The sequence below is a fragment of the Coenobita brevimanus genome, chromosome 39, assembly GCF_032717465.1.
Source record: "Coenobita brevimanus isolate Jiangsu-jjx chromosome 39, ASM3271746v2, whole genome shotgun sequence".
NCBI classification, from domain to species: Eukaryota; Metazoa; Arthropoda; class Malacostraca; order Decapoda; family Coenobitidae; genus Coenobita; species Coenobita brevimanus.
This window is the reverse complement of record NC_136992.1, coordinates 23,512,454-23,538,971: the sequence shown is the minus strand read 5'-3', so window position 1 is coordinate 23,538,971 and position 26,518 is coordinate 23,512,454. Positions and strand designations below refer to the sequence as shown.

The window sequence follows — 26,518 nt, the reverse complement described above, 5'->3', positions numbered from 1 at the left end:
AAAACTGTTATAAAGAGCTGCAACACCAAAAATCCTTACCAGAAATAAAGTGAAGACTGGCTTGAGTGGCAAGTGAAGGTGTGTTGAGGGTGGATAGGCTGGTTCCCATGCTGAGCATTTGTCAGGAGATCATTGCTCTCCAAATACATAATGATCTTGTCCTTTAGTATCTTCTCGAATATCTATCATGTGGAAAGTGAGGGCCACAGGTCTGTAGTTTCTTGCATGACTCCCGATGTCACTAACTAAGAAAAAACTGCCACTTTTCACCAGATTATTTAATTTTCGACATCAAAGTCTGTCAACTAAACCACGGTCATTTTATGTGACCTCTTTGTCACTAAAAGGAAGGGAGAAATTATAACAACATTTTTTGCTCACTGCTACAAGGAAGAGAGGTTGTAATAATAGTCAAATAAAATCAAAAATTGGTGGGCTAAGTCTACCATCTCGGTCGTGAGATAGTTATTATTCTTTCCTTCCTTAACCCGCCGTGTCCCGGCAGATTTTTCACTAATGATCACCCCCAATCCCGACAGATTTTTTTTTTGGCTAAAATCTCAGCTTTTTATGAGAACCATCGAAAATTCAGAGAGAAAGTGCTCAGTTGAGTTTAGAAATACGGTAGAAGTAACAGTACCTTCTCATAGGTATCGTGTTCTCTCAGGCCAGACTCCAGAGAAAACGTTTTCTGTGGGAGGGGTAGCCATTTCAAACCATTCATAACTGGTTAGATATTTATTTATTTGGTACGAATTTATGTGTAGTACAAGAGTATATTGATTTTCAGACAATAATATATTCGATAAAAGCATTGTTCACTCACCAGAAACATCAACATATGGCACCTTCTTTTATGATGTTGCCACCTCATCACTTCTGCTTGTTTCTTCCTCTGGCTTATTTCTTCCTTTGTCCTCCACCTCAGGAATCACTTTCGCCTTGAATTCATCGTTGGAGAGACTGTGGCGTGACATGCCTTTACTGGCCAGGTCACAACTAACAGGTGAGTTGCCGAGAAAATGGCGTGCAGGGGGGAGGGGGGGGTCAGGTGGGGCCAGGCATTATCCCCGCATGGCGTAGGGTAGAGGAAGGTCTCCCACATATGCTTACTAAAAATCACCCATGAAACTTGAAAAATGTGCAAATGATGGACCTCGCAATTGCAAAATGTATGGATACGTCGTCGGGCGTCACCGTGACAAAACGTCGTCGGGACGCCTCGGGTTAAATATTGATAAGCTTTATTTTACCTCCATTTCATGTATTTGTCCATCAAAGCAAACATAAATAGTGTTATGAGCAACATGTAGCGATTCTTCATTAAGAAATACAGTAATCCCCGTACTATCCGGACGCCCACTTTCTGGACACCCCATTTACCGGACATTGTGGACCTGGACCTTCAGATCCCAAAAATGGCCCAAAAAAAGAAAAAATCCCCCACCAAAACGATTCTTTTCCCTCCTGTAATTTGAAATTGCCGCGCAGCGCCAAACAGCTGTTTACACTATGTCCCCTTCACCCCTTCCTTCCTCCCCCCTCCCCCCTCCCCTGTCAGGGTTGTCATTTGGTATTTTTGATTACCAAATGTGGGCCAATTTGGTAATGAAAAGTTTGGTAATGAATCAGAATAATGCAGTACTAAATGAATTTTTCACATATATGAGGATACACAGGATGGAGGTGCTGGATTGTCTTCTCTCTCTGATTAATTTGCTAGCCTACATAGCGTGAAAATAATCAACATGCTGTTAATTATAAGGAGAGTGATTACATGTATTTCCACTTGTATATATCATTAATGAAGAATAAATGCTAGCTTTACGAATTTGGTAATGAAAAGTTAAATTTGGTAATGAAAATTACATGGTTGTTCAATCTGTACATGGATGGGGTAATAAAAGAGGTACATGGTAGGGTAGTGGATGTTGGAGTGGCCCTGGTGAGAGAGGATAGTGTTTGGAAACTCCCTGTACTGTTGTTTGCAGATGATACTGTGTTTTTGAGTGAAGACGAAGGGGAACTGCAAGGCTTGGTGGATGAGTTTGGGAGAGTGTGTAAGAAACGGAATCTAAAGGTGAATGTAGGGAAGAGTAAAGTGATAGTCTTTGAGAGAGGTGAAGTCAGTGAATGTACAGCGAGGTTGGATGGTGAGGAATCGGAAAATGTGAGTACAGTAGTGCACCAACTTTCGCTACAGCAGGATTCGCGGAATCCACTTTCGCGGCATGCACCAAATATTCCCTAACTTCCACTTTCGCTTGAAAAAAATCGATTTTCGCGCACAAATTTTGGGTTTGGGACAATATTTTGAACTTTGAATTTCCTGCACCGCCCGCCCGCAACCCACCGCCATCTTGAATGACGTCATGTCAACACTCTGTCCACCCATTCCCGCCATTGTGTACGAGCGTGCTAGCTCCATTGTGTTGGATTCTCACGGTTTAGTGGCCTCTACTATACCTGGTAGTGTGGGGAAAGGGCTTGGTGGTGTGGGGGGAGAGCCTGGTGGTGTGGGGGGAGGGCCGGGAGGCAGTGGTGGTGATAAAAAGTGGCCGGGACATTCAAAGTCGGTGCTATCCCTACTGACAGTGCCATAGAGGAGCTTAACCTGGATGAAGATTTCGATGGATTTGTTCAAGAGAACCTAGCACAAAGGGAAATTCAGCACAGAGTGGAAGTGTTGCATCAAGTTGCATCTGAGGAGGCAGAGAGAGAGAGTGGTAGCGAGGCAGCAAGAGGTGGCGCCAATACGTCTGGCGTGGCTAAATAAGCCCGCCACGCGCCTCGGATACATACCCCCAACATCCATTAAACACCTCAACCTGGTCTCTGTGGTATGTTTCTCCTCATATAATGTGTACTGTACAGTTTTTATTATTTGTATCTCACAATGCAATGTACAATAGTGATTTGATGTACAGTACTGTATTGCAAGTGAAAATGAAAATCTGATGTTACTTTAGGATAACCGGGAACCAATTAGCCTTTTTGCCATAAAGACAATGCCCCAACTTTCGCTAATTCCACTTTCGCGCATTATTTTTGGACCCAATTAGGCGCGAAAATTGGTGCCCCACTGTACTTTTAAGTACTTGGGTAGTGTGATGAGTAAGGATGGACTTTTGGAGGGTGAAGTGCTTGAAAGGGTGCATCTGGGAAGAAAGGTTGCTGGTTCTTTGAAAGCAGTGATAAGAAACAGGGAAGTGAGCATGGAAGTGAAAAAGTTACTACATGACAGTATTGTGATACCAACTCTAACGTATGGAAGTGAAGCTTGGACATTGTTGGAAGGACACAAGTCAAGAGTGAGAGCAGTGGAAATGAGTCATTTAATAGGAGCCTGTGGAGTCACATGGAGAGACTGGCTGATGAATGAGTATATAAAGGAGCGTTGTGGTGTGAACGTGGATGTGATAGGAAGCGTTATGAGGAACACTCTAAGGTGGTTTGGCCATGTGGAGAGGATGGAGGGTGAAAGACTGACGAAGAGAGTGTATGTGAGTGAGGTGGGGGGGTGGGAAGAGGGAGGGGAAGGCTGAGGATGAGATGGAGGGATGGGGTGGAGAGGTATATGAGAGAGGGGGATGTGAGTTGGGAGCGGGGCAGTGAAATGGCGGGGGACACTGCGACGTGGAGGCAATTTGTTTGTGGCCACCCCAAACGGGATTGAGGCGTCTGGCAATAGATAGATAGATAAAAAATTGAGAAGTTTGGTAATGTGGCTGTTGCAATCTGGCAACTCTGTTTCCCCGTCACCAGCACTCCCAACAGTTACTGTTTAACTTCGATCTTGAGTGGATGCTTATCGCAGTGGATGCCACACGTGCTCGTTTTATTTTTTGTGAATAAACAGTGAATAAACTCCAATACCTCGCCAATTGACCACACGGGAATTTACAGTGTTGTGCAGTGTTAAGAAATTAGAATTTAGAGTGTAAAGGATTAACTGTGGAGTGCAAACTGTTGGTTGAAACTGGCATGGTGCAATTAACAATGTGCAGTGTTAAACAGTTATAACTCACAGTGCAAAGAATGAGTAAGTGCAGCACAGCACTGGATTACTGTACGTACTTCAAGAGCATTTTCACCACCGCCAAAGCCTTAAGAAGGCGGCTCAGACGTGCTGTAAGTACCCTGGCTGAGGTACAGTCACTTGTAATTCCTCATTCTTTGGTTCCTTTTCATTTATTTCATGCTTTATGTCCATTATTGGTGTGAATAGGGTCCTAAATAGGTTTAAATAGGTGCTATGCATGTCCGGTAGGGAGTTATTTAGGTGGCTTTCAAAATTAGGCTGTGTTAGGGTCCTTAAGTACCAGTCCAGCAGGCAGGTGCCCACTTTCCAGATGGGACCACTTTCCGGACGGGACCACTTTCCGGACATGCCTTTGGCTCTATTACATCGGATAGTGGAGGGATTACTGTAATATCATGACGATGCTGAAAATCATACATATGGTACATTACGATCATAAACAATAACAAACTGACGTGTGTCTACTGTCCCGCTGGACCTGCTGTGTATTCACGACACAGCTGAAGATTGTACGTTACTGTCATAAACATTAACAAAGTCACATGTGTTTACTGCTCCGCTGGACCTGCTGTATAAAGATCATGCAAAACTGTTGCATAGAAAAATGTACAGAGCCTAGACTGAGCATCGGTACGCATCATCTGCTGAGTTTGGGCTGCCAGCTGGGAGCAGCAAAATGTAGGAAAACTAGCAAATTGTGAGACAACTCGGAAACTTTTTTCTTGCGAGAAAAACGAGGCATCAAAGTAAAATGCGTAAAAAAATGAGGAGTTACTGTGTATATGTATATATATACTGCATGTATATATATATATATATATATATATATATATATATATATATATATATATACTGTATATATATATATACTGTGTATATATACATATATATATATTTATATTTATATGGAACCTCTGTGGTACAGCGGTAAAGTGTGCGTTTTCGTACACTGAAGAACAAGGGTTCACGCCTCGCCAGGGTAATAAAGTTTGGGAGCGTTCTTCAGGCCACGTACTGCATTGGCAGACACAAGGGGTGCCGTGGTTGAACGAGTGTCGCACACTATAAAATATGCTTACACCCAGTCGACTTGCGTGGGCCGATTACACTTGGTTCACAGACTACACACACATCCAAAGCCACTCCAACGCTACAAATACACTCACAAGCACTTCCCACCCTACATACAATCCCTATTAGGCAGCCTAAGCCACTTGGTTGAGATACATTGGCTGTATTGTCCCCACTTCGGTTGGGATAGGCCGTTCTGCAGTGGACACACAAACGGCTGATGAGATGAAATGAGATGAGATATATATATATATGGAGCCTCTTTGGTACAGTGGTAGAGTGTGCGTTTCGTACACGGGTGAACCAGGGTTCGCGCCCCCCGAGGGTAATAAACTTTGGGAGTGTTCACCTGGCCATGTACTGCATTGGCGGACATAAGGGGTGCTGTGGTTGAACCAGTGTCGCCTACTACAAAGTATGCTTGCACCCAGTCGGCTTGCGCGGGCCGATTACACTTGGTTCACAGACTACACACACATCCAAAGCCACTCCAACACTACAATTACACTTACAAGCACTTCTCACCCTACTGTTCATACAATCTCTACCAGACAGCCTAAGCCACTTGGTAGAGATACATTGGCTGTATCATCCCAACTTCGGTAGGGATAGGCCAGTCCTGCAATGGATACCCAAACGGCTGATGATGATGATGATGATGATGATGATACAGAGAGAGAGAGAGAGAGAGCACAGGGTCCCTGCAGTTTCGCAGTTTTTCATCATAAGTAACAGGCATCACCAAAAGTCGTTACATGTAGGAAACGTATATTTACAGACAACCACGCTAATGTTATCTCCAAAAATACAAATCCAGTTTGACACAATCTGTAACACTGTATAAACATTGTCTTCATATTACTGTACCAGAAATACATGCTAACAAGAATGGATGAAATATTATTCCATTTGCATCATAGTGCGCTCCGATACCACAATCCTTTCTCTGATCCTTCCGTTTTCAGTGGTGTGCACGTGTTTACAAATAAGACCTTTACCTGTTTTCATACCACTTGCCCATAGATACTTAGCCTGGAGGTTAGGGAGGGGAATTCCCAGCACCACAGACATAGAGAACAGCCAGTTAGAACCAGCACACACTTGTGCCAAAATATGGCAGTTTTATTGCCCTTGGCAGGAGAGTGGAAGGCTGAGGCTAATTGCAGGAGTCTCCCTCTCAGTATGATAGACTTGGCATGTCTCCCAAAACATTGGTTCACTGCACAGGCCAGCCTTGTAGGGCAATTTTTTTTTTTTTTTCTGTTGATGGGCCTGCTCAGTGAGAGACCAGGGTTGATCTGCTATTCACACTAGTACTACAACTGGACATACATTTTCTTCTTGTTTGTATTCTCTGAAAGCTTTCAAATTAACCATCACCACAACTAAGTTGCCATCCTACAGTTTCATCATACTCCTATCCTGCCTTACGAGCCAAACCATTCCCATTCATCCTGCCCACTCCTTTCCATTCACACCTGACTTCTTCTGCCCTTCCAGCACCAAAGATCTGAGAGAAATTCTATTCCCACCACCACTGCCATGCCATACACAGTGCATGTACTCGACATATCCCACCATTCATCATCATCATCATCATCATCTTAACCCAACCCACTTTTTTTTTTTTTCTCACTTAACCATTGCCACACCAAAAGCACCCAACTTACAGTGTCTGTCTTCATTGGGTGCCGTACCTCTATCCTGCCCCACCATCCACTGCCATCCTTGCCTGTTCGACCCACTCCCTTTTCCTATATCACCTAGTACTGAACTTAAGACAGATCTGTTCCCACCACTAATGCCTTGCATCATACAATGACCATCATCACTTTGTGTACTCAAGTTGCCCTGCCTCACCACCCATCACTGTCTTAGCCCACTCCACCCATTTTTTCCTCCCTCACCTTAATATTACCTTTGCCAAACTGACAAACTGATTGGTTCTACCCACTGCTTCCCCCCTCAGAGCACATACAAGGTTGAGGGCGGCACAGTAAATGGGTGCGTGATGAACCACAACGGGGGACTGCTGGTGTGTGGATGTAGCGATGGGGCTGTGAGGATAATTGACCCTCGCTGCTGCGACCTAATTGCTGACTGGCCTGCCCACCAAGGGGAGGTGTTCACAGTGCGTCTGTCACCCCAGGAAGATCTCATCTATACTATTGGCAGTGACAACAGGGTAAGAAGGGTAGAATGATAATCACATCCACACTACCATTGGTGGTGATAACAGGGTAGAAGAAGGTAAAATGCAGCAGTTCAGGGAGAGATTCATATATGGAACAAATGGAGGGCATGAGGGTAACTATAGTAAGTGTGTTTTTACCTGACAGAACTGAATCACTCCTACACCATGAATATTGTCATGATTGCATGAAATTTGTGACCTTACTTATGAAAACCCCCCCTACCCCCAGGGGGGGTAGGGGGGGTTTTCAAGAATACTCCCCCAGTATCCCTGCTTCTTGTAAAAGGTGACTAAAAGGGTTGGCGGAGGGTTAGTGCCCCTCCCCGGAAAACAGCTAACTAAAAAAACAAACAAGAAGCCTCGGACAAGGACTGACCAAACGATGACGACCAAGGACCGGACAAAGGACATTGTAATTGGAACCTGGAATGTAAGGGGAGCAAATGATGAAGTGAAAGAGAGAGAGATTGTCCAGGTGCTTGAGGATGCGAAAGTGGATGTATGTGGAATAACTGAAACAAAATGGAGAGGAGAAAGTGTGAGAGAATGGGAGTATGGATGGGGTATATGTGCAGGAGTAGGTGAGAATGAGAGGGCAAAGGAAGGAGTATGTATAGTTGTGAATAAAAGATGGAAGAAGAGCATAAGAGAGTATGGATCAGTTGGGTCAAGGATTGTGTGGGTAAAGTTGAAAGTTGGAATACAAATGTGGGCGATTGTGTGTGTGTATGCGCCAATGCAAGATCGTGCTAGAAGAGTGAGAGAAGAGTTCTGGACAAATGTAGAAGTGTGTATGGAAAAGTTTGGAAGGAATGAGAGAGTGTTTTTGATTGGTGATATGAATGGTAAAGTTGGGAATGTGAAGGTGGATGGAATAGTTGGTGAGTGGGGTGTGCCTGCTGAGATAGATGAGAATGGGAGTGCATTAGTGGACATTTGTGCTGGGAGGGGGTTGGTGATAGCCAATACCCTCTTCAGGCATAAAATGATCCACAGGTATACATGGCGAGTGATGAGAAGGATGGGTGGTGAACTGAATGAAAGGAAGGCAATGATTTATTATGTGTGTGTGGATGAAAGGATGCGAAGATGTGTAATGGATGCAAGAGTGTATAGAGGTTGGGGGAGTGGACTTTCTGACCTCTGCTTGGTGATGGCCAGAATTAAAGTTCAAGTAAGTTGGAGGAATAGAAGAAGGGAAAGATGAGAGGAAGGAGTAGTTCCAAGGAGAGTGGAAAGGTTACAAAAGGATGAGAAAAAGGCAGAGTATAAGAGAGAAGTGGAGGAACGATTGGGCAAATATGAATTGGAGCAGATGGGAGACGTGGAAGGCGTGTGTAGAATATTTACAGAAGAAATATGTGCAGCATGTGATGTGGTGTGTGGAAGGAAGAGAAGACGGAGGGGGGTGCAAGGAACAGCGTGGTGGACTGAAGAGGTGAAACAGGCTGTGGCACAAAAGAAAAAAGCATACAATGAATGGATGAGAAATAGGGGCGTGGAAGAAGTTGAGAGGCGGAAGAGAGAGTTGTATGTAGAAAGAAAGAGAGAGGTGAAAAGATTAGTAAGAGAGAGTAAGAAGAGAGTGGATGAGGAATTTGGAAGAAATTTGAGTGTGAAGTGGAGGGACTGTAAGAAAATGTTCTGGAGAGAGGTGAAAAGAGTAAGACAGGGTGGAAGTGAAGTTAGCAGGGGAGTGAAAGATAAAAATGGTAGATTACTAGTGGAGAAGGGAGAAAAAGTGAGCAGATGGAGAGAACACTTTAAGGAATTGTTGAACGTGGAGGATGGAAGTAATGCGAGTATAAGTGGCTGGGGAATGGCTGGGAGAAGGAGGGAGGTGAGAAGACAGGAAGAAATCAGTAGGATAGAAGTTGTGGAAGCAATGAAGAAAGTTAAATCAGGGAAAGCCCCAGGAATTGATGGAGTGTGTGGTGAAATGCTGAAGCATGGGGGAGAGATAGTAGTAGAATGGATGTGGAAGATGTGCAGATTGGCCTGGGATGAAGGTAGAGTCCCGGAGGATTGGAAGTCAGGTATAATTATTCCCTTGTACAAAGGAAAAGGTGAAAAAGAAGTGTGTGGTAATCATAGGGGCATTTGTCTTCTTAGTATAATAGGAAAAGTGTATGGTAGGATACTTATTGACAGAGTTAGAGAAAGAACAGAGAAATTAGTTGGAGAAGAACAGGGAGGCTTTAGGAAGGGAAGAGGTTGTGTAGATCAGATATTCATTCTCAGATCTTTAGTGGAAAAGTTTCTAGAGAAGGGAAAGAAGTTGTATGCGGCTTTCATGGATTTGGAGAAAGCATATGACAGGGTGGATAGACAAGGATTGTGGAAAGTGTTAAGAATATATGGAGTAGATGGAAAGTTGTTGAATGCTGTGAAGAGTATGTATGATGGTGCGAAGGCTGCAGTGCGTGTGGATGGTGAACTAAATGAATTTTTCTCTTTGAAGGTTGCGTTGAAACAGGGATGTGTCAAGTCTCCATGGTTGTTCAATCTGTGCATGGATGGGGTAATAAAAGAGGTACAAGGTAGGGTAGTGGATGTTGGAGTGGCCCTGGTGAGAGAGGATAGTGTTTGGAAACTCCCTGTACTGTTGTTTGCAGATGATACTGTGTTGTTGAGTGAAGATGAAGGGGAGCTGCAAGGCATTGTGGATGAGTTTGAGAGAGTGTGTAAGAAACGGAATCTAAAGGTGAATGTAGGGAAGAGTAAAGTGATGGTCTTTGAGTGAGGTGAAGTCAGTGAATGTACAGCGAGGTTGGATGGTGAGGAATTGGAAAATGTGAGTACGTTTAAGTACTTGGGTAGTGTGATGAGTAAGGATGGAGGTTTGGAGGGTGAAGTGCTTGAAAGGGTACAGCAGGGAAGAAAGGTTGCTGGTTCCTTGAAAGCAGTGATAAGAAACAGGGAAGTGAGCATGGAAGTGAAAAAGTTACTACATGACAGTATTGTGATACCAACTCTAACGTACGGAAGTGAAGCTTGGACGTTGTTGGAAGGACACAGGTCAAGAGTGAGAGCAGTGGAAATGAGTTATTTAAGAGGAGCCTGTGGAGTCACATGGAGAGACAGGCTGACGAATGAGGATATAAAGGAGCGTTGTGGTGTTGATGTGGATGTGATAGGAAGCGTTATGAGGAACACTCTGAGGTGGTTTGGCCATGTGGAGAGGATGGAGGGTGAAAGACTGACGAGGAGAGTGTATGTGAGTGAGGTGGAGTGGGAAAGAGGGAGGGGGAGGCCAAGGATGAGATGGAGGGATGGGGTGGAGAGGTATATGAGAGAGGGGGGTGTGAGCTGGGAGCATGGGAGTGAAATGGCAGGGGACATGGCGACTTGGAGGCGATTTGTTTGTGGCCATCCCAAACGGGATTGAGGCGTCTGGCAATAGATAGATAGATAGACTTATGAGATAGTATTGTGATCCCTACCCTGACGTATGGAAGCGAGGCGTGTGACTAATGAGATAGTATTGTGATCCCTACCCTGACGTATGGAAGCGAGGCGTGGACCTTGCAAGAGCGGAACAAGTCAAGAGTGAGAGCAGTGGAAATGAGTTACGTGAGAGGAGCATGTGGAGTGACGTAGAGGGACAGGTTGATGAATGAAGAAGTGAAGGAATGCTGTGGGGTGGATGTGGATGTGGTTGAGAAGATTAGGAGAAATACACTGAAGTGGTTTGGGCATGTGAAGAGAATGGAGAATGAAAGACTGACTAAGAGGGTGTATGTAGGTGAGGTGGAGGGAGGGAGAGGGATAGGTAGACCGAGAATGAGGTGGAGGGATGGAGTTGAGAGGTATATGAGGGAGGGGGGGGGTGAGTTGGGGGAAGGGTAGTCAAATGGTGGGTGACAGAGTGACTTGGAGGCATTTTGTCTGTGGCCACCCTTTTCGGGATTAGGGCGTCGGGCTATAGATAGATAGATAGACTTATGAGATAGGAATGCCTCCTTGGTTACTAGTCAGATCAACCCTTCAAATGGCTGTCAGTCGAGAGGAAATGGGATGGGATCAGGTTAGTTAAATTGTGCTATGGAAGAAGTTACTTAAGTGAGGTAGAGTGGCAATGGGAGACCAAGGACAAAGTGTTGGGAAGGGATGCAGAAGTGTATGAGTGACAGAGGTGTGAGATGGAGGAAGGGTTGCCTGATTGTGGAAGAAAGAGTACAGTAATGTGGAGGTGATTTGTTCATTGCCACCTGCTCTGGGATGAAGGCATCCGACCATTGATTAATAGATAATTAAATTATTTATAATCAGTTTCTTTCCTAATTCTTATTTGTTTTTGTAGGAAAAGCTTAAGATGTAGGAAGATTTAACACTCTTTCTGCCTTTGTGCTTTCAGCAGAGAATAGATGAAACCTATGATAATTTCTTTCCCCCAAGTAACATGTGTTCTTGTGGGATGAGCAGAAGACATGAGAAGACTCTGTACAAAAACAAACTGTAATTGTGACGGAGATTTGATTGTAAGTTTGTTTGTGAATCCGACTTCAGACCTAGGAGGAAGGTGTTGTAGTTGCGGTATTGGAAGTGAGGAGAGATGGGAGAATTAGCCCCTTCAGTCTGGTGACATTCTTTCATTTTAGTTTTCCTACACTCAGATGCTTTTACTTAGCTGAGGGGAGACCTCTTGTTTTGAAAGAGTAAGATGCTTATATTTAGCTGAGGGAAAACCTCTTGTATTGAAAGATTGAATAAAAGACCTCTTGTACTGAAGGGGAAAATGAAGGACATCTTGTAGTGAATGAGTACATATAGGAGCACACTAGAGTCTCACAGCCCTGTCAGGCCACTCGGCAATTGTCCAAATTAGAATTGTCTGTGAACCGTGCTTTGCAATGGAACAAGTGCTCTGCACTTATTGAAAGGAGTGCCATATCTGAACAACTACCACCACCACCACCACATCAACCCCAGTCTGCCAGGCCAAGCAGACCCATCAACCGCAGGAAAGCTAGTTAGTAACAAAGAGCACAATTGCTAATAATTGGGTGATGTGGAGCCTACCATGGTGCCCCTGTTAACTGGGTGAAGATGCAAATGTGATGTCCTCCCAGGAACCAAACCTGCATACTAATCCTCATGCTTCACTATGGCGAGGCACATTTAACCACATGGGAACATTTGTTCATTGAACAGGACCACCCTGCAGGGGCAATTGCTTGCCTGAGGTTGATGGGTCTGGTCAGTCAAACAGATTGGGGTAGTACAACAACAACATACAACACCACAAAAGGAAAATTTATATGCTGCATGTGTAGTAAGTGTAATGATTTATTGGGGTGAAATGTGGACAGTAAAGGGAGAGGACATGCATAGGTTTTAGCATACAAAGATCTGGGTGGTCAGATGAATATGCAGTGTGTCCGTGAATGACAGAATACTGATGATAGAATTGTAAATGAGCAGCTGATAGAACAACTGGAAATTGAAGTCATTGGTTGATGTGATGTGGAAGGGGGAGGTTGAAGTGATTTGGACATGTGAAAAGAGTGGAGGATGAAAATTGGATTTTAAAAAAAATGGCATAAATGTTGAAGATTTGAAATGACATCCTACAAAATAACCTTGAAGCTAAAGGGATGTAAGAGAGATGCTGCCAGAGATCATGCAGCACGGGTAATGGCCATCAGTGGACAAAGCTGACCCATACAAACAGAATGTACAAAGGCTTTCAGAGTGAAGCAAGCAAGTGCAGTGCAGTAGGATTAAAATAGAACTTTAGTAAGTCCTTCTCATGTCATCTTTTTTTTATCTTGTGCAATTAAAAGTACAGTAATTTGCATATTGATTTCCTGTTTAAGTTCCATTGCTAACTATAAAATTGATTTACAAATTTCCCAAAATTTACAGTAGTGGTTATTTGAAAAAAGTTTTGTTTTCTAACATATCCCAGAAAGTTAACATGGACTTCGAGCATTTATAAAGGTAGGATGCAACATAGAAGTTCAGACCAGGAAGAAAGGATGTCATGGTTGTGGTATTGAATAAGAAGAGAAAGGGAGAATTTAGTTAGCAGGTGAAATGCTGTAAAAGTATCATACAAGTAGTTCTCATTATAAGCCTGGGAAGTGTTCCAAAATATCCCAGCTTTTTCTGTTCAGGTGGTACTATGAATTAGGGGTAGGTGCCAAACTGGCTGTCATGATATCAATATAACTGTCATGAGCAAATTGTCTGTGATATATGTGGACTTAATAGAAAAAGGACCATAAAAAATATCTCTTATAATGAATGCCATACATACTGTAGTAGTAGTATAAAGGAAGTAGAACAGTTGTAGTGGGAAGAGTGCAGCAGGGAAACTCAGACCAGATGGTAAAAGATAATGGTGCTGCTGTGTTGTTGTGTTGGATAATGGGAGAGATGGAAGGGATTAGTTAGTGAGTGAGGCAGACAAGGTGCAATGGCAACCGTCATCCACTCACCTGATGTAGTGCTGCCTACTTCTTCCTTCACCTTAATCATTCTTTTTCTGTGTTTCCTTCTTACTTCCTAGTACTCCCATCTTGCCTCTCACTTTTTATTATTCATTTTTCCTTTTGAGGTGGCTTTACAATGAGGTACAAGCCTGATGGTTTCCTGTCAGCCAGAAAACCATTTAAAACACTGGGTGGTAACCACATAACCAGCCCATACGTGTTCCCTATGTGTCAAGAAGTGGGTTGGTGGAGGGTTAGTGCCCCTCCCCGTAAAATAGTTAACTCAAGGACAAACAACATACCCTTTTGGGATTGTGGCATCAGCCAATAGATAGAGAGATAGAATAACTTCCACAGATTATATGAGGCCCCTAATAACATAATGTACCTAGCGCCACTGCAAGCGAAACTGAGTTAAGTATACCACTATGTAGCCCAAACCCTCTTTGATCTGGAAAGCAACCACGAGGTACAGAAAGCAACTGGCATTAGGGTCCAAATTCTCCTTCTGTAACATGCTCTCACTGCCTGCTTCACCGCACTGTGTTGACAAGCCTTCATGCTGGTCACAGAGTGTGCCAAGTGCCTCCCAACAACGTGTTGTCTGGTGTTACCAGATACTGGCATTTCTTTATGCTCACAGTCATGCATTTTTTTCATAGGATTATTAATAATTGGACCATTATTGTAACATAATGGAATATTTTAGCATAAAATTGCTTGATTTTAAGGGTAAGTTAGCCATAATGTACAGAAAATGGGAAAGGCAAAGAGCTCAGCAAGACATTGGCAACTGTGATCTGGGAATCTGTCGCGATGTGACACAGTTTTTTGTTTACCAGCCGGCCTAGAACACTTCCTGGATTAACTGGCAATTTTCAAACTGTTTTAGGGTTTTTTTCTCATTGTCTCGAGAACATGAGTGACTCTAGTAGTGAGCAAAAAGCTGCTGGTCCTTCTCATAACAGAAAAAGAGCATACCATTATTCCCCAATGGCTAAAATGAAAGATTTCTTTTTTATAATGGTTTTAAATTTATGAAAATAGTATTACATACATCTATTTTGCTTTTGTAAACATTCCCCATTGATATCTTTGTTTGGTTTGATTGTTAAAAATGCTTACTGAGAGTACGTTTTCTCTCTCAATAACCACACTGGAGAAAAACACAGCTATTGTTGTACCTTTCAGAATGCTGCTAATTTCTCTTCTGCCAAGATTAGTATGACATGAAAGTATGAACTTCAAGCTAAAATATAAAAAAAGTCACTAAAAAATATTCACTAGTTCCAAACTTATGGCATTTTGAAAGTTACACAACTTTAACTGCGTTTTTCTCCGTTTTCAACATGTGGCGTTCGGTACACTATGTTATTAGGGGCTTCATATAGCATTAATCCCTTCAGTCCAATGATGTCTGTCTTGGTTTATTCTTGCTACCTCCAGGCAATTTCATTTAATTTAAGGTGACATTTTTTAATTAAAGGGTTAATCAAGGCTATACCTGATTGTACGTCTTTCTTAAGCTGAAGAGAATCATCTGGAAGTAGCAAGAATGAAGTAGGAAATGCATCACTGGATTGAAGGGGTTAAGGTGATCTTATTTTCTGCACGAGTGATTAGGTACATGCAAATCCTAATACAGTACTATGTTGGTACAGTATGGATGTGTAGTTTTCACAGGCACTGTACTTCATTTACTCTAACTTGACCCAGAGTTTCATACTTTTGCAGTTTATTCCATGTAGCTCTGTGGCAGACGGTGACAAAGCTGCTGTTCTGCATACTTTCCATAGCACCACTTTGTAACTAACATCATAATCTAGTGTCAGTCATTTCTTACAGTTTGGCATTCTAGATGGAGGGATGGGAATTTTAAGCCAAGTCAAGTACAATAAAAAGAGCGGTGGCTGAACAGGGAGCAGTAGACAGAGGCGTTAATGAACAGTACAGAGCCCTCAAGAACAATTTCTTGAGAGTTACTGATGTAACATGCAGCTGGACAAGAGGACCACCAAGACATAAAGTAACTTGGTGGAGGGATGAGGGTGTAGAAGCTGCAATTAAGGAGAAAAGAAGTCTTTTCCGGGAATGGAAGAAGGGTGGTAGCAAAGAGGAATATTTGGCTGCCAAGCGTAGGGCTAGAAGAGAAGTATACAGGGCAAAGTCTGAGTCACAGAGACAATTACTTGATAACGTAAATCATGGGGAAAGGAAAAATATATATAGGGTGGCAGGTCAGGTGAAGAGGGATAATCGGGATATCATAGGTGAGCAGTGTGTGAAGAATGATGAAGGAAGGGTAGTGGTGAACAGTGAGGATATTAAAGATGCATGGAGAGAGCATTATAACCGGTTGTTGAATGAGGAGTTTGACTGGGACAGTTAAGGTTTGGAGCCAGTAGATCCAGTGTCTGGCCCTTGGCCTTTGATTGATACTGCTACTGTGAGTGAGACAATAGGCAGGATGAGGGTGGGGAAGGCAGCAGGTGTGTCTGGGTTGACTGCCGAAATGTTGAAGACCTCAGGCAATATAGGGGTGAGTTTAGTCACTGACCTGATAAATAGGATTATTTATGAGTGTGTTGTCCCAGATGATTGGCTGAAGAGTGTAATTGTAAATGTGTATAAAGGGAAGGGTGATGCCCTGGAAAGAGGAAATTATAGAGGTATAAAGCTTTTAGATCAGATAATGAAGGTAATGGAGAGAGTTTTAGAAGGTATGATTAGAGAAAGAGTGAATATTGATGAGATGCAGTTCGGGTTCATGCCAGGTAGAGGGACCACTGATACTATATTCATTGTTCGACAGCTTCAGGAAAAATATATTGGTAGGAGAAGGGATCTTTATTTTGTTTTTGTTGATTTGGAAAAGGCCTTTGACAGTCCCTTGAGAGGTGGTGAAGTGGGCAATGAGAAAGCTTGGCTTGGAGGAGTGGCTGGTTAGGGTGGTTATGGCTATGTATGTGGGTGCTCACACCTAGGTAAGAGTGAATGGAGATTTGAGTGATGAGTTCTCCGTGAATGTTGGTGTGCATCAGGGGTCAGTCTTGAGTCCCATGTTGTTTATCACGGTACTTGAAGCCCTTTCACGTGACTTTAAAAATGGACTCCCGTGGGAGTTGTTGTATGCTGATGATTTGGTGTTGATTGCAGAGAATGAAAGGGAGGTGGAGGAAAGGTTTAGGAAGTGGAGAGATGGTATGGGACAAAAGAGTTTTAGGGTAAATGCAGATAAAACAAAAGTGATGATATCTGGGGTTGGTGGTGGTACTGTCAAAGACGAGGGAGAGTGGCCATGTGCAGTTTGCCACAAGGGCGTGGGAAGTAATTCCATCTCGTGCGGTGTGTGTGTTAAATGGGTGCATAAGAGATGTAGTGGTATCAGAGGTAGACTGTGAGATAATGCTGATTTTATGTGTACGGCGTGCCGGGGTGAGCAGGTGGAGATTGTCAGACGTGAAAGGATTGAACTTGCTGGTGAATCTCTTGAGTGTGTGGAAGAGTTTTGTTATTTAGGAGACATGTTGTGTGCTGGAGGTGGGGCTGGAGCTAGCTCTGTGGCTAGGGTGAGAAGTGGTTGGAAGAAGTTCAGGGAGCTCTTGCCTCTCCTGACATTGAGAGGGCTCTCCCTACGTGCTAAGGGGTCTTTGTATGCAGCATGTGTTAGGAGTGTAATGCTGTATGGCAGTGAGACCTGGGCAGTGAAGGAGGAAGATATTCACCGGCTCAGACGTACAGAAATGACAATGATTAGGTGGATGTGCAGTGCGTCCCTGCGTCCAAGGCCTGGAGGGGCTGGGTTTACAATGGAAGAGTTGAGAGGTAGGATGGGACTGGAGTGTATTGGTGTTGTGATGAGGAGAGGTAGATTGAGGTGGTTTGGACATGTGGAGAGGATGGGGGATGATAATTGGGTGAGGAAGGTGAGAAGTGTTAATATTGGGGGTGGGGTTATGAGGGGTAGACCGAGAAAGACATGGGACGAGGTCATTAAGTGTGACCTTAGGGTTAAGGGACTGAACAGGGAGGCTGCAATGGATCGTGCAGCGTGGAGAGCCGCCATTAGGTGACCAAGGCCGACACATGCAAGCATGTTGGAGCCTTTAAAAACGAAAACGATAGATACAGTAGATGCTCAATTTGACGAACTAATTCAGCCAGTCCCCAGTCCGTTATCTCAAATTTTCCGCCAAATCGAGTTCCGTAACCAAGGCTTAGTATAACCGAGAATTTTCTGGTATTTCGAGGTACTTTCCACTAAATCCTCAAAGGCAACCCAAACCTAGAAAACTGCAACATACACAGTCTGAACTCATAATTAATACAGGTATACCACAATATTTGGTACCCCTAGATGCGATACCACTGCTTAGCAATGGGTGTAGAAATACCACCATACCCCGCCAAATGTTGGCCCAATCCCGGTTTAACGATGGGTTTAGATTTATTTTTTTACCAATTTTGATTATATTTTAGACTTAAATTGTGTTTAGGTTGATATATAAACTGTTTTTAGACTTAGACTGTTGTGTTTTAGCCCTTAGCCGCCGGGGGGTTCCCGGCTGCAGCACACTCCCTATGGGCAATTTCCAAGATTTTGGAAAAAATACCCCTACTTCAAACCCTTATATCTGCCAAACTCTAATAGCTAGAGAATCAAATGAAAGTTCATAAGACTCATCAATTCTTCCTCTTTCCAACGAAGGTATCCCGAGGTCTCTAAGGTCCCATCGATGAGTAAGGATGAGTTGAAGACGAGTGGTTTTTATGTTTTGGCGCGCGGCTCCGAAGTGCGCGCCACTGGCCATGGTCTTGGCCCGGCCGGCTAGCATTGGCAGCACTGACTGGAGTGGTGATTGTAACACTGCCCATGTGTCCTTGGAATGTGTAAGATTCCACTTGTTTTTTCTACTCCTCCTTACTCACCGCCATGAAAATGAGTCATCACCCGGTTCATATGGCTCACCCAAGGATTTACCGCCCACACCACCATGCCACTAAGCCCCGTTGGTGTGTGGGAAAGGAAATATCTCGTCGTTTTTTTGTACTCACTTCCTCAGTAAATAATCATATTTCTCCTGTACTAAGACACTTTGAACTTCTCTTTACATCACGATTACAGGTAATTGCACTTTGTCAAGTAAGTGCTGTTGCTCTGTCACGCATGATCGTAGAGTATAAGGTGATTATTTGTACTGTCAGTCAGACTGCTTTGTACTAATCAGGGTTGTAGTGAAAATCATATAAATGTTTTACACAACTAACATTATTTGTACGTCACATCACAGATACACTGATGCTCATATTTGGCACAATCCCCCTGAGTATTGAGTGAAATAATTTAGGTATAGCGAAGCAGGTATCGTTCATTGTGGCCCGTTCACAAGTGGTTTTCTTTCAGGTAACAGGTAGGCAAACTCAAGATATATCCAGTAATTTTCTAACCATTATCCAATAAACAGCATCAGCTCCTGTATTGCACTTACTATAAATCACATATATGCACTTGTAGAACTTATAAAAGACTTATATCTTAGCACTTTCTATAATTCACTTATAATATCACACTTTTCACTCATTTATGAAAATACACAAACTTCTGCACTGCTGTACTCTATTTACACTTCCCCACACACCTGCTCGGTACTCACACCACTCCTGAAGGGCCTGGTTGTGGAGATTCTGCCCCTGAAGTGGTAGGCTGAGGTGTGGGAGAGCGCTGGAGGAAGATACGTCGGCAAGCAGGCGGCGAGGGTGTGGGGGAAACGGTACTGCGGCATTTTTTTCCACAGATGACCACCAGGTCCGTGTCACTTTCCCGATGTCCTGGGTCATCTTGCGCCTCCTCATCACCAAAATCATCACTCTCGTAGACTGTCCCTTCCTCCTGGAGAAGTCGGAGAGCCCTCTCTGGCGTTGGAGGGCGAGAGAGCTCACTCTCCACGTGGTAGCTTTTTTTCTCCTCAGAAGACGTACTCTTGCTGAGTGTACGAGAGGAGACAGTATCGTCAAGGGCACGTCCTATGGCACTATCACTAAGCCCTTTACCTGGCATTAAAGGCTGAACTTTCGCAGGGGTTGATGAGGCAATCGGCCCTTCATGCGGTGGGATGGAATCAGATGATGCCAAGGATAATGACATGGCTCCTCTCGCTACCACTGCCAAGCACAAACTGAACCGCGCAAGCTAGGGGTACCTAGGGGTCCTACCTACCTCATAGGTATCACAGAAAATGGTCCTGCGCTGAAACAGTGGCGGGAAGGTGGGTGCGGAATATCAAGTCAACCGGCGGCCCTCCGCGCCCTGAATCCTGTCATGCATACACGTCAGCTGGCGGATAGGGGTTAGTCATAGGTGGGGTGAACATTCTTATTTTGGGGTACAGTTTACTATATTTGATTTTTTCCAGACTTATATTTAACGATTTTCAGATTTTATTTGTTGGTTTTAATGTGTAATTTACAGGTGTTAGGCTTTGGGTAGCTTCTTTTACAGCTGTTAGGCTTTGGGTAGCTTCTTTTACAGCTGTTAGGCAATTTAGATTGGCTTTAAACTTGTTTTTGGACTCATTTGGGTGGGTTAGGACTTGGTTGGGGGGAAACCAAGGCTCAAAAATGCATCCGTATACTTTACATGTTAAATCTACCCTGAGATACGATACCCTGCCTTACGATGGGTTTTTACTTAACCAACTACATCGTTAATCCATTAAGACCGCAATAGTTTCAGGTAGAGTACCTCCCACAACCGCAGTTCGGGGGTGTTTTGGCGACTTTCAGCAAGGGCAAATTGACTGTTGTCTGGCTAAAGAGGAAGAATTTACACACCTGACAACGCAATCCGTACCCCCGTAGACCTAATGGTTACCGCACAATCGTGCGTCAAAGTTCAAAAAACGTTTATGATAGTTACCCCTCGAAAACAATAAAAAACATGAAATTTTTGATAACTACCTATTTTATTGAAACAGGTCATTTCAAAGTGTTTTGTTACACCAACCATGAAAACAGGTGTATGTAGGTGTGGGGAGATTACTAGACTGTGGGGAGATAAAGTAGGCTGTGGAGAGTAGGCCAGTGGGTACGGGGATTGGAAATAACCAGCTTTTCGCATGAAAAGAAAGCACTTCAGTGTGTTCTGTAACGTTTACCATGAAAACAGGTGTGTATGTACTGTAGGTGTGGGGATATAACTAGTGTGGAGAGTAGGCCTACAAGGCCATGGTGGTACTTGGGGAGAAAAATTTTGGCAACAACCAAATTCTCTTGAGGAAACCCTCCATTCAATGGGATTTGTCATACCAGCCATAAAAACAGATGTGTATGTAGGTGTGGTGAGATAAAACAGGTGTGGGGAGTAGCCCTACAAGGCCTCATAGTCATTCCAAAATATAAATGTTTATAACCATCAAGGACATAAAAATAAAGTTGAATAATGCTATAAATGCATGCATAAGAAAGGGAAAAAAAGCAATAATTTGGTTCTGATTTCTCTTTTTACTGTCCCAACTTCTCGTTACACATTTATCACACCATTACAATTATCACATTATCATTACACTTCATCACACTTATCATTACAGTTTCAGCAACAGCCAAACTCTCTTGTGGAAACTCTCCATTTCATTGGAATTGATCACACCAGCCATGAAAACTGGTGTGTTTGTATGTGTGGGGAGATGAAACAGGTGCGGGGAGTAGCCCTACAAGGCCTCATAGTCTTTCGAAAACTAACACAGACGGACACTACTCAGAGGTGCTAATCTGGGCAGGTAGGGAGAATGAAAAAAAAAAAAAAAAAAAAGATAAATAAGATGCGTCGTATGAAGTACAACATACAGCATTCTTCAACTACGTACGTATAGAAACTGGTAGGAACGAAGTGAGAAATGAACAAAGTGAGATGTAAACATTTGGGAAGAAATCGAAATACAGTAATATGAAACAGGTACGTACATCAGGCCTGACACTCAGGGGCCTGTTGGGGGTTGGAAGGGTAGTGAGGGACAATGAGGGAGAGATGGGGTGGGGTTTGAGGGGAGGGATGAAGCTAGCAGGGAGGCAGGAGGGGCAAGAGAGGGTGAGAAGGGATGCAGGTTGTTGTGGGAGGAGAGATGCAGTTGCATGGAGGGGTGGGAGAGTGATGGGGGACAAGGAGGGCGTGAGGGAGTGGAGTAGAGGGTGACATGGAGGCGGCCGAGAGGGGGGTGCCCCCCCACCGCCCGGGTTGGTCCGATCCTCCCTCACGCCACATCAGGGGCGAGTTCTCATTGGCCTGAAGCCATGTACGTCATAATCGGGGTGGAGCAAGCGCTCTGTAGTTTTTTACAGGCCGCGTTCAGTTGATGCGATTAGGTGTTTTGGCATAAAACTCATATCACATCAATTGATGCAATTAGGACATAAGGGGTTAAATCAGGGTATACCTGTACCCCACTAATGGATTATTGTATATGGAATTTTCTTCATGGAGTCATATTCATTTTAATGGAAATTTTCCCTTAAATAGGGCAAAAAATACCAGAAAAAAATGATTCAGTTATCTCTGGTTTCCATTGAATCAGTGCTCGTTAAATCAAGCATCTACTGTACTTTGAGACCAATAAAATGAAAAATTAATATATCAGAAAGAGAAATGGAGTATGAAATTTAGGAGAATGGAAAAATTATGCATTGAGGTACACAAGATATGGGTGCTTTTTTTTTTTTTTTTTTTTTTTTTTTTTTTGAGAATAAACAAAGCAAAGGTGGTTGAAAGTGGCCACTCTTGATTTGACCGTAGGATCAGCTCATTGTGAACTGCAGGCTGAAGTTTTCCTTTTCCTGCAGTCCACCATCCTCCTTTGGGGGACGGGAAGGGAGTCTGCGGCTATTTGTAGGGAGCATACAGGCATTTTTTATCAACAGACAGTGCAGTTCTTTTATATATCACTGCCATTGTGTGAAGGCAACTCTATCACCAAGAATGACTTAATTAGCAGAAACACATTTGTGTGGATGGCTGCATCTTTAATATGAATGGTAAATAAATGGAAAACTGTTCTTAATTTTGCTTTTTTATATTTCTGGACCCTTCCCAGTGCACTTGTAACAAGAGTACTCAGAGAGTACATACCTCCAATATGGCAGCACCATCCATCCTCTTAACATTGACCTTAGACTTTTGCCTCAAATGTAATCACTTGAACCTTTGATGGTTCTCAGTCATTATTTCAAATTTGGTGCTGTTCCTTCTAATTCTAGCAGTTTTTTCATAATGTTGCTAAAAGGTAGAAAGGCAGACAAATAAACTGAACCTTGGTGAAGGTAATTATTGGAATTGGGATGGGATGGTGATGATAGTGATGGTTTAATTTCATATTCCAGTGCTTTTCAATTTTTTTCTTCCATTTACAGGCAGATGTCAGGTTTTGAGGAATATCTTTAAATCCAGAAACTCTGTTTAGTTTCTTAGCTGCCTAGATACCATAGTACGTCTCCCTAAAAGAGATTCTTAAAGTTAAATATAAACAAACACAGCACTGCCAATTTCTTAGAACTTGAAAGTTACCTGTAAAAGCATAACTGGGGAAAATTTATAAAGTATAAAATAGTCATATTGGAAATGTTATAAATGTTATTTTAATTATGTGCACCGCCAGTTTGCCTGTTGGAGCCTGGCCCAGACAGGGACTCGAGTACTGAGCCACAACCTTCATGAGCGAGCAGCTGGGCCCTTCTTAGTGGGGGGAGGAGGGGCCGGGGGAGGGCGAGGAGTGCTGCTGCGGCCTTATGGACCGCTTTTTGCACTGCACCAGGATGGACAACACCTTCTTACATGCTCACCAACAGGACCTATTGTGTACAAAGTTTGTATCTCTCATCACAGAAATTTGATGCATGCAGTATTTCCAGTCAAAGTAACAGCCTTACATAGTTCCCAAGAGGTAACTGGTGGTTTGTTTTTTATTATGTTGTGCTAAAGGCAGACCAAAAAAAGCCTGAGACAAGGTAATACAGTGTTCCATCAGGATGCCACAGATTGAGCAGTGTAGAGAGCTGCCATCAGGCAACAAAGGCTGACGCATGGATGCAGGTTGGAGTCTTTTTAGATGATACTATATGATTGCTAAGTGGGGCCGGACTAAGGAGCTCCTACACCATGAAGGGGGGGATTTGGAATTGGAGGTGTTTTTTTGAGGTAGCTGGCCCTTGCTCTATGTTGCCCTTTTTATTGCCTTTTTTTTTTTTTTTTTTTTTCCCATATAAGTCAGCTGTAGTTTCAGCAAATAGGACTGCTTAGTAAAGTTCCACTGCTACATATAAAGCATTTTCCAGTGTCTTCTAAACTACAGTGCACGTTGCATGAATAAAATTGCTACAGTATATTATGGAGCACATTTGTAACATATGACAAGGACATATAGTATTTTGTGTATTTTTGAATACCTCATACTTTGAACACAATCTGCAGAACCCATTTCTTAGGTTTACTATACTCTTTTTTGTTACCCTAACTTAGCAGAGATATCATCCTTTTACAACTTATTTCATACATCTCATTAGCCGAAAAAGAGTACTACAGCTCCATATCCTTCCTCAGCACTTCTTGAATAGCATCATATTGTAATTATAATTTAATATTACAAGTCAGCATTCAGGGTTGAGAGATGGCAATTTGAGGTCATTAGAGTAAAAAGATTTGGCCTGTTTACTGCATACCAGTGGCGGTAGGAGGGTTTTCAAGAATACTCCCCCAGTATCCCTGCTTGTCGTACAAGGCGACTAAAAGGGTTGGCGGAGGGTTAGTGCCCCTCCCCGGAAAACAACTAACTAAAAAGACGAACAAGAAGCCTCGGACAAGGACTGACCAAAAGATGACGACCAAGGACCAGACAAAGGACAAGGTAATAGCAACATGGAATGTAAGAGGTGCGAATGATGAGGTGAAAGTGAGAGAGATTGTCCAGGTGCTTGAAGGTGCGAAAGTTGATGTATGTGGAGTAACTGAAACTAAATGGAGAGGAGAGAGTGTGAGAGAATGGGAGTGTGGATGGGGGATATGTGCAGGAGTAGGTGAGAATGAGAGGGCAAAAGAAGGAGTGTGTATTGTTGTGAGTGAAAGATGGAAGAAGAACATAAGAGAGTATGGATCAGTTGGGTCAAGGATTGTGTGGATAAGATTGAAAGTTGGAATACAAATGTGGGCGATTGTGTGCGTGTATGCACCAACGCAAGATCATGCAAGCAGAGTTAGAGACGAGTTCTAGACAAATATGGAAGTGTGCATGGAAAAGTTTGGAAGGAATGAGAGTGTTTTTGATCGGTGATATGAATGGTAAAGTAGGGAATGTGAAGGTGGATGGAATAGTTGGTGAGTGGGGTGTGCCTGCTGAGATAGATGAGAATGGGAGTGCATTAGTGGACATTTGTGCTGGGAGGGGGTTGGTGATAGCCAATACCCTCTTCAGGCACAAAATGATCCACAGGTATACATGGCAAGTGATGAGAAGGGTGGGTGATGAACTGAGTGAAAGGAAGGAAATGATTGATTATGTGTGTGTGGATGAAAGGATGCGAAGATGTGTAATGGATGCAAGAGCTTATAGAGGTTGGGGGAGTGGACTTTCTGACGACTACTTGGTGGTGGCCAGAATCAGGATCCAAATAAGATGGAGAAATAGAAGAAGGGAAGGATGGGAAGAAGGAGTATTTGCAAGGAGAGTGAGAAGGTTACAAGAGCATGAGAAAAAGGCAGAATATAAGAGAAAGTGGAGGAGCGATTGGGAAAATATGAATTGGAGCGGATGGGGGACGTGGAAGGTGTGTGCAGGATATTCACAGAAGAAATATGTGCAGCATGCGATGTGGTGTGTGGGATGATGAGAAGACAGAGGGGAGTGCAAGGAACAGCCTGGTGTAATGAAGAGGTGAGACAGGGTGTGGCACAAAAGAAGAAAGCATACAATGAATGGATGAGAAATAGAGGCGTGGAAGAAGTTGAGAGGTGGAAGAGAGAGTTATATGTAGAAAGAAAGAGAGAGGTGAATTTGGAAGGAATATGAGTGTAAAGTGGAGGGACTGTAAGAAAATGTTCTGGAAAGAGGTGAAGAGAGTAAGACAGGGTGGAAGTGAGGTTAGCAGGGGAGTGAAAGATAAAAATGGTAGATTAGTAGTGGAGAAGGGAGAAAAAGTGAGCAGATGGAGAGAACACTTTAAGGAATTGTTGAACATAGAGGATGGAAGTAATGCGAGTATAAGTGGCTGGGGAATGGCTGGGAGAAGAAGGGAGGTGAGAAGACAGGAAGAAATCAGTAGGATAGAAGTTGTGGAAGCAATGAAGAAAGTTAAATTGGGGAAAGCCCCGAGAATTGATGGAGTGTGTGGTGAAATGCTGTGAGCATGGGGGTGAGATAGTAGTAGAATGGATGTGGAAGATATGCAGATTGTCTTGGGAGGAAGGTAGAGTCCCGGAGGATTGGAAGTCTGGTATAATTATTCCCTTGTACAAAGGAAAAGGTGAAAAAGAAGTGTGTGATAATCATAGGGGCATTTGTCTTAGTATAATAGGAAAAGTGTGTGGAAGGATACTTATTGACAGAGTTAGAGAAAGAACAGAGGAATTAGTTGGAGAAGAACAGAGAGGCTTTAGGAAGGGAGAGGTTGTGTAGGTCAGATATTCATTCTTAGATCTTTAGTGGAAAAGTTTCTAGAGAAGGGAAGGAAGTTGTATGCGGCTTTCATGGATTTGGAAAAAGCATATGACAGGGTGGATAGACGAGGATTGTGGAA

General features: G+C 43.3%; 1 protein-coding gene across 1 annotated transcript in view; it reads left to right on the top strand.

Moving 5' to 3' along the window:
• LOC145396869 (WD repeat-containing protein 91) overlaps positions 1-26,518 on the top strand; it is a 386,076-nt gene that overhangs the window by 350,177 nt on the left and 9,381 nt on the right. Inside the window, 2 exon segments of the mRNA XM_080270157.1 lie at positions 7,083-7,298; positions 23,389-23,595. Of these exon segments, the coding sequence (XP_080126283.1) occupies positions 7,083-7,298; positions 23,389-23,595 (423 nt within the window).